The 14,124-nt window shown below is 52.1% G+C and overlaps 1 protein-coding gene across 1 annotated transcript in view; it reads right to left on the bottom strand.

Moving 5' to 3' along the window:
* The window catches only part of PALD1 (phosphatase domain containing paladin 1), a 153,779-nt gene that overhangs the window by 61,268 nt on the left and 78,387 nt on the right, over window positions 1–14,124 (bottom strand). Inside the window, exons 10-12 of the mRNA XM_048505826.1 lie at window positions 7,958–7,980; window positions 6,352–6,388; window positions 2,427–2,553 (exon numbers count right to left, since the gene is read on the bottom strand). Of these exons, the coding sequence (XP_048361783.1) occupies window positions 2,427–2,553; window positions 6,352–6,388; window positions 7,958–7,980 (187 nt within the window). The remainder of the gene's footprint in view (window positions 1–2,426; window positions 2,554–6,351; window positions 6,389–7,957; window positions 7,981–14,124) is intronic.

The raw sequence follows: 14,124 nt of genomic DNA on the forward strand, positions 1-14,124 counted from the left end.
AGCACTGCTGGGCTCTTGTTGGCTTGAACATTGAGCGAGCACTTTTCATTACAGAACAGTGTAAAGCAACCCAACGTATTACTAAACTAGGCCATAGAATTAGAAGCTGACCAGTGCAACTAGACCAACACATGCACTGCATGGAGAAAGGAAAAGTAGTGCGTCTACATTAAAATCTCACTGGATTTTTTATTGCAAGCAAATGCAATGAAGTCTCATGAGAGATTTAATGGTCTGACAGCAAGGCTGCAGGCTTCTTCACATTAGGCCTCCTGATCTTTTAAACTGCATATTTTCTCAGCGTAACAATGACTGAATGACTGAATAAGGGTAATGATGCCAATGCTGATGTCACCCAAGGCCGTTTCCTTCACAATTCTATCTCGCCACAATTCATTTTATCATAGACTACAAAAGGAAACGGTCAAGAGGCAATCCCAAATTACAGCCACATGCAAAAGTGGACAGCAGGTTAAAAAAAACAGAAGTTCCTCTACTGATTTACTACTTACTATACACTAGTCTCAACAGCACAACAGTCAACTTCTGCCAGTAATGGATGCACCATTTTTAAAGAAAGGTCGCAGGGCTCCCATCAACTCCAATAGCCCTGTGTTAAGAAGTTCCACCTCCCCCAACATACCTAGTTCAGTGGTGGTGAACCTATGGCACGGGTGCCAGAGGTGGCACTCAGAGCCCTCTCTGTGGGCACGTGCAAACAGAGTTGCTCCCACCCCCACACAGACATCTAGGTTGGCCTGGGCCTCTGGGCTCGATTATGAGCATTAAACCTAAGACCTAGTTTTGGGGAAGCAGGGTAGGTAACCCTGTTAAATGCTGCTAAACCCCACTGATGTTCATGCAAAGAACTGTGCAATCCTTTACCTGGGAGTAAGCTCGGTTGCTGGCAATGCGGCTTGCTTCTGAGTAAACCCTCCTAGGGTTGTGATTCACCCATTGGAAGAGTTGTACGGTTGCTTCCAAGCAAAGCCACCGACTACCACCAAGCTTACTCCTGAGCAACGCACGCCTCGGAGCCAACCGTTTTTCCTAAACTAAACTCAGTATTCAGTTTTCTAAACTAAACTCAGTATTCAGGTTAAATTGCCGTGTTGGCACTTTGTGTTAAGTAAGTGGGTTTTGGGTTGCAATTTGGGCACTCGGTCTCGAAAAGGTTCGCTATCACTGCCCTATGCTATGGCATCACTAGTATGCCCCCCGCCCCCATCATTAGATGCATTTGGCAAATATGGGGAAACGCATACTTGAATGATGTCAAACAGTAGATAGATGGACATTACAGCAAGGGCAGGAAAAACACAACACGAAGTTGCCGTTTTCATAAGTGGCCTTGGGTTCTTACCCTCACTGGGACCCCAAACCTGAGTAATCTTTCAGAGGGCAATGCCTTGTTAAAGAAAACGAAAACCAGACCCAGTCACAAAATGTGAATCATGACAGCACTAAGCAAAGTGTGTGAATTGTTCCATGAGTCACCTTTAATGACCTCCTCGTCTGCAAAGACTGCCACTGCAGCCTTCATTTCTGGCTGTGTAAGCAAAAGATTCTCTGCAGTACACAGTACTGTTACCATCGCCGAAAAGGGTGTCACGCAAATGGATAATTTCATTAAACCCACGTGGGACTCCCGCCCAACTTGTACAAAAAAACTTGACAGTAAATGTAGCGCCTGGTCCTTTTTAATCTCAGCAAGGGCAAAGAAGATTTGTCTCCAGGCAACCTTTACAAATATTGGCAATTTGCCTTCTAAACCACAACTGACTGACAGCCCAATTCAGACAGTGGAGCTGGCTGGGGACAGTGCCACCCCTCTGATCTGGAGGCACAGGGAGGAAACAGCAAAAACCCTTCCTGCATCTGGAAAGCCCTCCATTGGGGCTTATACCCGCCCCCGCCCCCGCCCCCAAATGGTGGGATATGTCCAAGGCTAGGGCTGCAATGCAACTGGCCACAGACCTGGGGTGGGAGGTGACTAATATGGGCTCCACCCTTGGGAATGCCCCAGCCGACCCTCCACTCTGGTATCTGTTCCAGGCGCCAGCACAACTCAGCCACAGTCAGGCCTTCCAGCTTTTACACAGGTGGAGGTGAGGGGTGCCTGCCTGCGTATGGTCCTCCAATGGCACATTCACTCCTTGCACCAGCTTCAGAGGTGAGACCACCGCCGCCGCCACAGCCACCACCACCACCACCATCACCGTGGAACGGGCTGCCCCCACAGGTACTTTTCAACACTGCATATTAGTTTTTATGGATGTATTTGCAAGGCTACTACAAATGATAAGAGGGCCCTGCTCACTCACCAAAAGAATGAAACAATTTCAAATTCCCCCTGCCCAGAGGGTAGCCAAGACAAAGATATAAGGTGTGCATGATTTGCCAGGAGCTCCAGGAAGAGTGCTCACCTGTTCATGAAGGTAATAGTTGAAAGCAATCAAGTAGAAATAGCGCTCCAGGCTCTGCAACGTCCTTTGAAGGAAGTACTCTTTGGTGCTGTTTCCCTGGAAGGCACAAAAACCATCACACAAACATCTGCTTAGGAATACACCACAAGTTAGTCTGTTCAGCTGGAAAGCTGCACTAGGCTTATTCAGTGGGAAAGCTATTCGCCATCTAAATAAATACATTATTTAAGAATGTATGAGAACAGACGATTCACACTCCACATAAACCATATGCCAACTAAAGTGAGTGAAAACACTCAGAGATGTGTGTATTCTTTTTTTTAAAAAAAATCAAATTCTGCGTCAAGAAAATAATCCTACGACTATGCATGTTTGAGTATGATCACATTTTTCTTCTGTGCATCAACAAACAGATACCAGAAGGCAATTAATCTCAACTCCATACCCACGAGAAACTTGCTTTTAAAAAAAATGTGGATTTCATTAGGTTGAATTTTGGACTCCATGTTGGCTGTTCTTTCTTACATATCGTGATGGCTGGCTTGTGAAAGGCATAAAACCCCAAGACACACAACAGCTCTCCACTGAGACTGCAGTCCAGGGGTCTTCAAACTATGGCCCTCCAGATGTTCATCAACTACAATTCCCATCAGCCCCTGCCAGCATGGCCAAGTGGCAGGGCTGATGGGAATTGTAGTCCATGAACATTTGGAGGGCCATAGTTTGAAGACCCCTGCTCCAGTCCCTTTCTGCACATTCACAAGCCTGTCAGCTGTGCCAGGAAATACTGTCTCCTGAAGGTTTCTCATCGGAAGCCACCTTAGGGAAATGTTTTGCCAAACTTCCTTCTCACTATCAGGACCAATTCTGATGCTGCACATGCCCAGTTTTCAAACTCTAAAGATGCCATTATGTTTTCCACGTTTCAAAAAACACACAAAGTACTCCAAGGAGATTGATCAAACATGTACACTGGAAAAACTCAGCTCTAGGAGAACGCCCTGATGTTTATCCCACCTCTTTCTTCCAAAGAAAAATAGTGTTGCACTTAACTGTAACTGTTATTCAGTCAGTAGTCTTCTGTGCAATGCCAAGAGGACCGCTCATGCACAGGCCTGCTGTGGAGATCCAACTACCAAGCTTCTCGAAAGATCTGCTCAATGGAGTGCTCTTCCTCCCTCCCACAGACTGCAGACTGCGTTTCTCCCTCATAAATGGCCACGTAACAGAGGCGAGGGAGAGACCAGTCCTCAGTTCACAAATGTCCTGCATAAAGTTTAACGTGATCCAAGGTGTGGGATCACCCAAGATGTCCTTCTGGAAATGGCATCGATGTCGCCTCTGACTCGTCCTTCAAGTCTCTGTGGGTCTGCTCCTCAACTTCGGATGGCAGAGCCTCCAACACTGGCTGAAGGGAACATTGAGCTTTCAACATTGAAAAACTCTTGTGAGGGACGTCTCTCAAATGATTCCATGAGTTAAAATGGGATCTATTGCAGCCTTGTGCCCGCTGCACCTTTGGGAGGGGGGTGCAAGACTGGAGGCAGGAACACAACCCCCGTGGAAACCACTAGTCTGCTTGCCAAGAAGCAGGAGCTCTATGGTGAGGAGACAGAATTATTGTCCCCTAGCCAAGCCTCTGAAGCCCTATGTAATTGTAGGGCAATTCTGATGTGGACGGAGGCACCTTAGTGATATTGCCCATGAAGAATATGACTCCTTCTCACCCAAGGAAAGTGTTGACATTGGAGGAAGTTCAACAGGCAAAAAAGAATGCCCCTGTTGCTGGTTTGGGGTCGAGTCAAAGGGCTTGAGAAGGTGGCCTACTACAGCACTGAGAGGATGATCAGCTTCTTGGATGTGATGTTATTCAGCACCAGGTTGGTAGGATCTCTCAACCTCTCAAGACGATGGAGGCAACCTGTATCTTGATGCCAATCAGCGCCAAGACAACAGCGGGTCAGTTGGCAGATGCTCTGACGATTTTGTCAGACTGGAGGGGTCTCTCCTCAAAAGGTTAGATCTCTGCCTTTCTTTGAAGGTGGTTATGAGGTGGCTCTCTGGTCCTCCAAGGAAGGGATAGTAAACTGTTTTCCAATCACTGGTTCTGAGGCAACCAGGGGGCAGCGGGCCCTCTTACTGTTCTTATCCAACTTCTCCTGAGGGAGCTCTCCCAGAGTGCAGCCTTTAGTCTGACTGTCCTTTCCTGCCTAGATTTCAGGGTTAACAGCCTGCAAGCCTTAAAATAGATGGAATGTGCCCTTCTCCAAGGGACACAAGGCACTCTGCATGGCTGTCGTTTTGAGGCATTTTGGTGCCACACTTGACACACTTACGTAAAACAGCCTTCTTTGATTCCATTCTGTCCTGCTGGAGACCACAGCTGAAGTGCAGAAGCAAGAGGTTATCTCTCCATAGCAGCAGAAAGGGAACTGAGGAATAGGTGTTCTCCTTCCCTTTGCCACATGGCTGTTTGGACAGGGGAAAAAAAACCATCTATAGCCCACAGTAGGAAGGGGGGGAAAAGCACTCCATTAAGCAGATCTTTCTAGAAGCTTGGTAGTTGGATCTCCACAGTAGGCTTATGCATGCATGGTTCCACATGGGACAGCACAAATATACCACAAAGAAGAATTTAAAAAAAAAACCTGCCCTCCTGTCTAGCTCATAACAACTTGGTGAGGTGGGGCAGGCTGAGGCAGAGGTAGAGGTGCTGCCCCCTTAACCTCTCTTCATACATACACACTGACAACCACGTCTTTTGCACCTCAAAAGCCTCTGGTCTAGGGGAAGTCAGATGCTTAGATGAACACCTCTTTTGAGATCAAGTCAGGGTCTCTTGATTTAAGCCATGCATTTCCCCAGGATCATTCAAGAGGAAGTAACCTGGCCACCGATAGAACAACAGGCCACGTCAATTAAGACTCTTTACTTTGGCCCTCTAAGCCTCCTCATCCTCCTCACAATTAGTAACCACTCGTGTTTGAAGGGCAATAACCTATCTACTCAGAATCACCTTCCTTATTTAGACTTCTCTGATTATTTAATTAAGTACACAGGAAGGACCATCTACCCATCTCCTTACCATAGTCAACAAGTCTGAGTCACACCTGAATTTTCCCTGGTAGCTAAAATGACTGTCATACTTTGGTTAAATTATGAGATGACAAGAGAGTCACAGGAAAAGACAAAAATGCTAGGAAAAGTTGAAGCCAGTAGAAAAAGAGGAGAACCCAACACAGTAAAGAAAGATATAGCCTTCAGTTTCCAAGAGCTGAGCAAGGCTGTTAATTACAGGAAGTTTGGAGGTCATAAATTCATAAGGGTGCCATAATTCCGAAGCAACTTCCCAGCACATAACACACACATGAGTTACACCTATCATCAAGCTAATTCAATCATATGCAACCAGACACATCTCCTGTTCCCATTACATCACCTAGAATTATTCCTCACTAATACCTCTCACAATAGAAAGTTTAAATTAGCCTATGACAGCTTGGATTTTGGCATTTCCACCCACAGGGGCAAGGATCCTAAAGTTCTACATTTGCTATTATTTCACTTTCCTTTGCTATTCTGTTTCCTGGTTTGGTCAATGAAGTTAGTTTTTGGTTAAGGGCCTGTCCCCTTTTCTTCCCTGGGAGGCTTATTTCCACTAAAGGCCTCTAGTGTATGGGCAACAGACTCAAGAGACCCCGTGGGATCAGTGTCCAGTTCAGGGGTCTGCAACCTGTGGCTCTCCAGATGTTCATGGACTACAATACCCATCAGCCCTGCCAGCATGGCATGCTGGCAGGGGCTGATGAGAATTGTAGTCCACAAACATCTGGAGAGCCACAGATTACAGACCCCTGGTCTAGTTCTACACGTGCAAGCAATACCCACACATGCATACCCCAACCAATTTGGGAAACAGACAGACTCAAGGTGTGTTTCGCACTTGAGAGAAGACTTGATCCCTAGTCTGTCTACTGTAACACACACCAATGCTCCTGATGGAAAATTTACAGCACCAACATTTAACTCCATATTTGTAAGAAACTTTTCTCTCTCCCTGAGTGGGAACAACTTGGCAAGTGTCTCTTGGAAAACTCTGACATTATGCAATCGCCTTTCATCAATATTTACTTGCTGTCCCTTCGAGAAATCCGGCCTGCAGCCATTTATCAAAAGATTAAGAAAGATGTTTAGGACTGAGCTGAAATATTCTTGCCTGGAATATTTCCAGCCACACATAAGACCGGGGGCGGGGGGGGATTACCAGGCACAGCTCCAACCAGAATTAAGCATGGTAAAGTCGCACACACTAATGAGTGAGGTTTATGCAAGAGTTAAATGGGAGAAAGTTTGAAACTGTGACACAACACACTTTACACTTTCTAAGAGAACACACACACAGCTGCAAAAGCACGCAAACCTTGCACGAGCCCCCAACATTTTAACATGTGTGCAGCAAGTGCGCATCTGGGGACAACCATAACAAGTGAAGTGGCCCTTCCTCTCCTCAATTCAACAAAGCAGGATTGGGCTGTACACAATAGTCACACAACAGGCCTTGCCAGGTACTTGACACCACTGCCTGGGCAGCCGATTACCCACCCCCAGCCCCCAAAAGTCAACCATTTGTAGCTGCTGAGCTGCAATTAGCTTGGGGCCCAACCAATCATGTCTGGTCCAGCCTACCTTACATAATCCGGCTTTCCCTTCCACCCCGATGTATTTTGTCCAAATAAGAATACTTTCCCATAATTTTTTCCATTGTTTAAGAGAGCTATTGCTGGGCTTCAGCTTCAAATAAACACCGCCCGTGTTTAAATGTGGAGCCGTTTCCAAAATCTGATTTCCCAGAGACGGTAAAGGACTTACACCTCATTCATATCCTGCAAGGGCAAGCTGAGAGTCACCCCAACAGGAACTGTGGAGCTGCTCTCATAAAGCCACTGCTTGAGAAGATCAAGAGAGGAAGTGACAGCCGACAGCAGATGCACCTCAGGGAGAGGAAGAGCACTGCTACAGGAAACAGGCCAGGAGACAAGTCTGCAATTAGAGGGTCACAGGGACCAGTTGCATGAAGGGGAGGGGAGTATTCAGGAGGCTTAATATGCTTGGGTAGGAGTGGTAGACACTGAACAGTGAATTTTCTTTTTTCCTTTTGTTTGAGAAACGAAGACTGAGGATCAAGAGGAAAAAAATGTAACTTATCACTCTGCTAGATCAGAACGAAAGACTCTCTCTACCCAGCCAATGCCCTGACCAGGATGGTCCAGGCTAGCTAACAGGATCAGCCCTGGTTAGGACTTGAATGAGAGGTCACCTAGGAAGACCAGGGTTGTTACAGGAAGACCAGGGTTGTCATGCAGAGGCAGGCAATGACACATCACTTTTGTTCCTCTCTTGCCTTGAAAACCTACAGGGTTTCCAGCTGTGACCTGACGGCACTCTCCACCCCCAACCAGCCAAAAGCAGCTTCACATGTGCCTGTACACTCACAAGAGAGGTCATCACAGGAATGGTCCTTCTGTTTGTACCATGCATCTGATAACAGTGACTTCTCATGCATGGTTGGCTTGTCTCCTCCTTTTCAAATCCTACGGCTTGGTGTTCATTCGCCCTCCCACATGCATACACCATGTCTATTCCACACAGGATGACTTGCACCTGAAATGCGCCAACAACATTAAGTACCAGTGCCTTCCACTGCCACAAATACAGCCTGAAAGTTCTTGCTGCGATGGTCCATTCACACACGCAAAGCTGCTTGCGCTGCATGCGGCAAGCAAGAAACTGGCATGAAAGGCCTGAACTACCATATCTACAGAACACACGTGACAGAATATTCACCACATACACACGCCTCAAACACATGTTCCTAAGGCACACTGAACACTGCATTAGGATTATGATCTGAACTCTACACCAATGTTCAATTCACTGAGTGGAAATAAATAAAAAGAAGAAGAGTTCGGATTTACATCCCATGAGAGACTTGTTTTGAAACCGAGTCTTGCCTGAAATAAAGTTTTAAAAGCCCTCTTAGCCACTGGGGAGGACAGATGCAGAGCGGGGGAGGTGGGTGGAGCTGAAAAGATGCCTGGTTGTACTGTTCCTTCCAAAAGCCCTCTTGTTATTTTTTATTAAATTATTGATCTCTCGATCTCTCAATATGTGCACTTGAGAGAAGCAGGAGAAGCCAGAAGCATTGGGCGGGGGGGGGGGGGGGGGGGGGGGCTCCAGAGCACCTGTCCTGAGGCTGTACTGGTGGAGGAGAGACTGAACACAGATGTTAGATAGAAATGAGGGAGAGTTCTCCCCCCACCCACCCACCCACCCACCCAATACATATGAGAGATTGCTCTATTGGTCTCTTGAACAGTGAATTTAGGGAAGTAGAAAGGAGCCAATAGCATGAAGGGAAGGGGTAAGAGAAAAGCCGTGCAAAGCACTTCGGGGGACTGGGGAGGCTGGCCATGGGTGAAGATGTCTGTGGCAAAGCTGTGTCCACTGGCAAAACTGTCCTGCTCTGGCAGAGAAGCAAGATCTAAATCGTGCTATAAATGGTTTTGCTTGCCGCAAAGTGAGTGGGAAGTGAAAGTGAGGCTCCAGAAAATATGTCTGAAAATTTGTAAAGACATATTTTCTGTACAAGAAATCATGCTGCGGCGGACACTGGCCTCCACTACACAGCAAAGACTTTGTGTGTGATCGTCCTATGACTGCCTTGTATGCAGGGACCCAATAGAAATTAAATGTCAACTTCTCAAGGGTCAGTCTTCTTAAACTGTATAGTGCGTATTGTTTAAGGGGTACATATTTTTTACTTCATGACCTGCAACATCTTCCTAATAGTTAAGAACATAAGAACATAAGAACAAGCCAGCTGGATCAGACCAAAGTCCATCTAGTCCAGCTCTCTGCTACTCGCAGTGGCCCACCAGGTGCCTTTGGGAGCTCACATGTAGGATGTGAATGCAATGGCCTTCTGCGGCTGTTGCTCCCAATCACCTGGTCTGTTAAGGCATTTGCAATCTCAGATCAAGGAGGATCAAGATTGGTAGCCATAAATCGACTTCTCCTCCATAAATCTGTCCAAGCCCCTTTTAAAGCTATCCAGGTTAGTGGCCATCACCACCTCCTGTGGCAGCATATTCCAAACACCAATCACACGTTGCGTGAAGAAGTGTTTCCTTTTATTAGTCTTAATTCTTCCCCCCAGTATTTTCAATGAATGCCCCCTGGTTCTAGTATTGTGAGAAAGAGAGAAAAAATTTTCTCTGTCAACATTTTCTACCCCATGCATAACTTTGTAGACTTCAATCATATCCCCCCTCAGCCGCCTCCTCTCCAAACTAAAGAGTCCCAAACGCTGCAGCCTCTCCTCATAGGGAAGGTGCTCCAGTCCCTCAATCATCCTTGTTGCCCTTCTCTGCACTTTTTCTATCTCCTCAATATCCTTTTTGAGATGCGGCGACCAGAACTGGACACAGTACTCCAAGTGCGGTCGCACCACTGCTTTATATAAGGGCATGACAATCTTTGCAGTTTTATTCCCAATTCCTTTCCTAATTATCCCCAGCATAGAGTTTGCCTTTTTTACAGCTGCCATGCATTGAGTTGACATTCCCATGGAACTATCAACTAAGACGCCTAAATCCCTTTCCTGGTCTGTGACTGATAGCACTGACCCCTGTAGCGTGTATGTGAAGTTTGGATTTTTTGCCCCTATGTGCATCACTTTACATTTAGCTACATTGAACTGCATTTGCCATTTCTGAGCCCACTCACCTAATTTATCAAGGTCCGCTTGGAGCTCTTCGCAATCCTTTGTGGTTCTCACCACCCTTCCTTGTCTACCACTATCTTCGCTAGTTCCTCGGATTCGCCTCCTAAGAAGCTTGGTTCAGGTGCAGGAATGTTCCTCACCTCCTCTTGGGTGAAGACAGATGCAAAGAATTCATTCAGCTTCTCTGCAATCTCCCTGCCATCTTTTAGCACACCCTTTGTTCCTTTGTCATCTAACGGGCCTACCGCTTCCCTTGCTGGCTTCCTGCTTTTGATGTACTTGAAGAACTGTTTGTTGCTGGTCTTGATGTTCGCAGCCATGCGTTCCTCATAATCCTTTTTTGCCTCCCTTACAGCTAACTTGCTTCTTTTTTGCCACCATTTGTGTTCCCTCTCATATTCTTCATCAGTCAAACTGGACTTCCATTTTCTAAAAGACATTTTCTTTTTTCTGATAATTTCCTCAACCTCTCTTGTTAACCATGGTGGCTTTCTTTTGGACTGGGTGCTGCCTTTTCTAACCTGTGGAACACATTCCAGCTGAGCTTTTATTACTGTGTTTTTAAATAACCTCCAAGCATCCTGGACAGTTTTGACTCTCTTGATTTTCCCTTTCAGCTTCCTGCGCACTATCCCCCTCATCTTTGAGAAATTTCCCTTTCTGAAGGCGAATGTAACTACATTAGTAGTTGCCACTTGTTCGCATGCTGAGATACTGAATCTGACAGCATTGTGGTCGCTGTTCCCTATCGGCTCAACAATACTGACTTCCTGCACCAGGTCCTGGGTCCCACATAGAATTAGATCTAGGATCACCTCTCCCCTGGTTGGTTCCACAACCATCTGCTCTAAGCCACAGTTATTTAGCATATCCAGGAATGCTCTCTCCTTACTATGACCTGAACATGCATTTTTCCAGTTTATATGGGGATAGTTAAAATCACCCATTACCACTACATTTTTGTTTTTGTTGGCCTCTCTAATTTCTTTTTCCATCTCAGAATCCTCTTGTGCACTTTGGTCTGGGGGACGATAATATATTCCTAATATTAAACTGTCCTTCACACCTGGTATTGATATCCACAGTGATTCTGTAGGGGAACCAGCTCCCCTTGCATTGTCTATTTTATGTGATACTATGCTCTCTTTGATGTAAAGGGCAACTCCACCCCCAATTCGCCCTGTCCTATCCTTCCTATACAGCCTGTAGCCTGGTATAACAGCATCCCACTGGTTCTCCTCATTCCATCATGTCTCTGTAATGCCCACTATATCAAAGTCCTCCTTCAAAACTCTGTACTCTAGCTCCCCCATTTTAGGTCGAATGTTTCTACTATTAGCATAGAGACACCTGTATACCCTGTCTCTGTCCTTAACCTGGGATTTATGTGCTTTACCCTCAAGTCTTTTGCAGACACTATCCCTAGTCACATGCACATTGCTATGTTCCTCGCTTGTATGTGGTTGATTTAGAAAAACCTCCCTCTCTGTCTGCATCCCCATAGATACTGTATTCCGAACCGAAGTCACCTCAGCTCCTGTCAGCTTTCCCCCAGTGATCAGTTTAAAAGCTGTTCTGCCACCTTTTTAATGTTGAGCGCCAGCAGCCTGGTTCCTCTTTGGTTAAGATGAAGCCCGTCCCGTTTGTACAGGCCTGCCTTGTCCCAAAAGGTTCCCCAGTTCCTGACAAATCTGAAACCCTCTGCCTTACACCACCTTCTCATCCACGCATTGAGACCCTGTATCTCCGCTTGCCTAGCTCGCCCTGCATGTGGAACAGGTAGCATTTCTGAGAATGCCACCTTGGAGGTCCTGGACTTCAACCTGTTTCCTAGCAGCCTAAATTTTGCTTCCAGAACCTCCCAGCTACATTTCCCAATGTCGTTGGTGCCAATATGGACCACAACTGCTGACTCCACCCCAGCACTGTCTAAAAGCCTATCTAGACGAAGCGTGACATCCGCAACCTTCGCACCAGGCAGGCAAGTCACCATGCGGTCATCACGCCTCTCCCAAACCCAACTCTCTACATTTCTAATGATCGAATCACCCACTACAAGGAGCCCCCCACCTCCCCGAGGGGTATCCTCAGTGCGAGAGGATAGCTGATCACAAGTTAAGGAAGGGATCCCATCTAAGGGAGCATCTTCCCCCACCTCAGACTGGCACCCTCCGTCCCCAAGGCCTTCATTCTCCATGACATCTGAAGAGATGTCACCTTGGGAGTGGGACCCAGCTGTTAAGTCCCTGAAAGCCTCGTCTGTCACCCTCTCTGCCCCCCCCCCACCTCCCCCCCCCCCCCCCCCCCCCCCCCCCCACCCCCCCCCCCCCCCCCCCCCCCCCCCCCCCCCCCCCCCCCCCCCCCACCCCCCCCCCCCCCCACCCCCCCCCCCCCCCACCCCCCCCCCCCCCCACCCCCCCCCCCCCCCACCCCCCCCCCCCCCCACCCCCCCCCCCCCCCACCCCCCCCCCCCCCCACCCCCCCCCCCCCCCACCCCCCCCCCCCCCCACCCCCCCCCCCCCCCACCCCCCCCCCCCCCCACCCCCCCCCCCCCCCACCCCCCCCCCCCCCCACCCCCCCCCCCCCCCACCCCCCCCCCCCCCCACCCCCCCCCCCCCCCACCCCCCCCCCCCCCCACCCCCCCCCCCCCCCACCCCCCCCCCCCCCCACCCCCCCCCCCCCCCACCCCCCCCCCCCCCCACCCCCCCCCCCCCCCACCCCCCCCCCCCCCCACCCCCCCCCCCCCCCACCCCCCCCCCCCCCCACCCCCCCCCCCCCCCACCCCCCCCCCCCCCCACCCCCCCCCCCCCCCACCCCCCCCCCCCCCCACCCCCCCCCCCCCCCACCCCCCCCCCCCCCCACCCCCCCCCCCCCCCACCCCCCCCCCCCCCCACCCCCCCCCCCCCCCACCCCCCCCCCCCCCCACCCCCCCCCCCCCCCACCCCCCCCCCCCCCCACCCCCCCCCCCCCCCACCCCCCCCCCCCCCCACCCCCCCCCCCCCCCACCCCCCCCCCCCCCCACCCCCCCCCCCCCCCACCCCCCCCCCCCCCCACCCCCCCCCCCCCCCACCCCCCCCCCCCCCCACCCCCCCCCCCCCCCACCCCCCCCCCCCCCCACCCCCCCCCCCCCCCACCCCCCCCCCCCCCCACCCCCCCCCCCCCCCACCCCCCCCCCCCCCCACCCCCCCCCCCCCCCACCCCCCCCCCCCCCCACCCCCCCCCCCCCCCACCCCCCCCCCCCCCCACCCCCCCCCCCCCCCACCCCCCCCCCCCCCCACCCCCCCCCCCCCCCACCCCCCCCCCCCCCCACCCCCCCCCCCCCCCACCCCCCCCCCCCCCCACCCCCCCCCCCCCCCACCCCCCCCCCCCCCCACCCCCCCCCCCCCCCACCCCCCCCCCCCCCCACCCCCCCCCCCCCCCACCCCCCCCCCCCCCCACCCCCCCCCCCCCCCACCCCCCCCCCCCCCCACCCCCCCCCCCCCCCACCCCCCCCCCCCCCCACCCCCCCCCCCCCCCACCCCCCCCCCCCCCCACCCCCCCCCCCCCCCACCCCCCCCCCCCCCCACCCCCCCCCCCCCCCACCCCCCCCCCCCCCCACCCCCCCCCCCCCCCACCCCCCCCCCCCCCCACCCCCCCCCCCCCCCACCCCCCCCCCCCCCCACCCCCCCCCCCCCCCACCCCCCCCCCCCCCCACCCCCCCCCCCCCCCACCCCCCCCCCCCCCCACCCCCCCCCCCCCCCACCCCCCCCCCCCCCCACCCCCCCCCCCCCCCACCCCCCCCCCCCCCCACCCCCCCCCCCCCCCACCCCCCCCCCCCCCCACCCCCCCCCCCCCCCACCCCCCCCCCCCCCCACCCCCCCCCCCCCCCACCCCCCCCCCCCCCCACCCCCCCCCCCCCCCACCCCCCCCCCCCCC

The sequence above is a fragment of the Sphaerodactylus townsendi genome, linkage group LG08, assembly GCF_021028975.2.
Source record: "Sphaerodactylus townsendi isolate TG3544 linkage group LG08, MPM_Stown_v2.3, whole genome shotgun sequence".
NCBI lineage: Eukaryota > Metazoa > Chordata > Lepidosauria > Squamata > Sphaerodactylidae > Sphaerodactylus > Sphaerodactylus townsendi.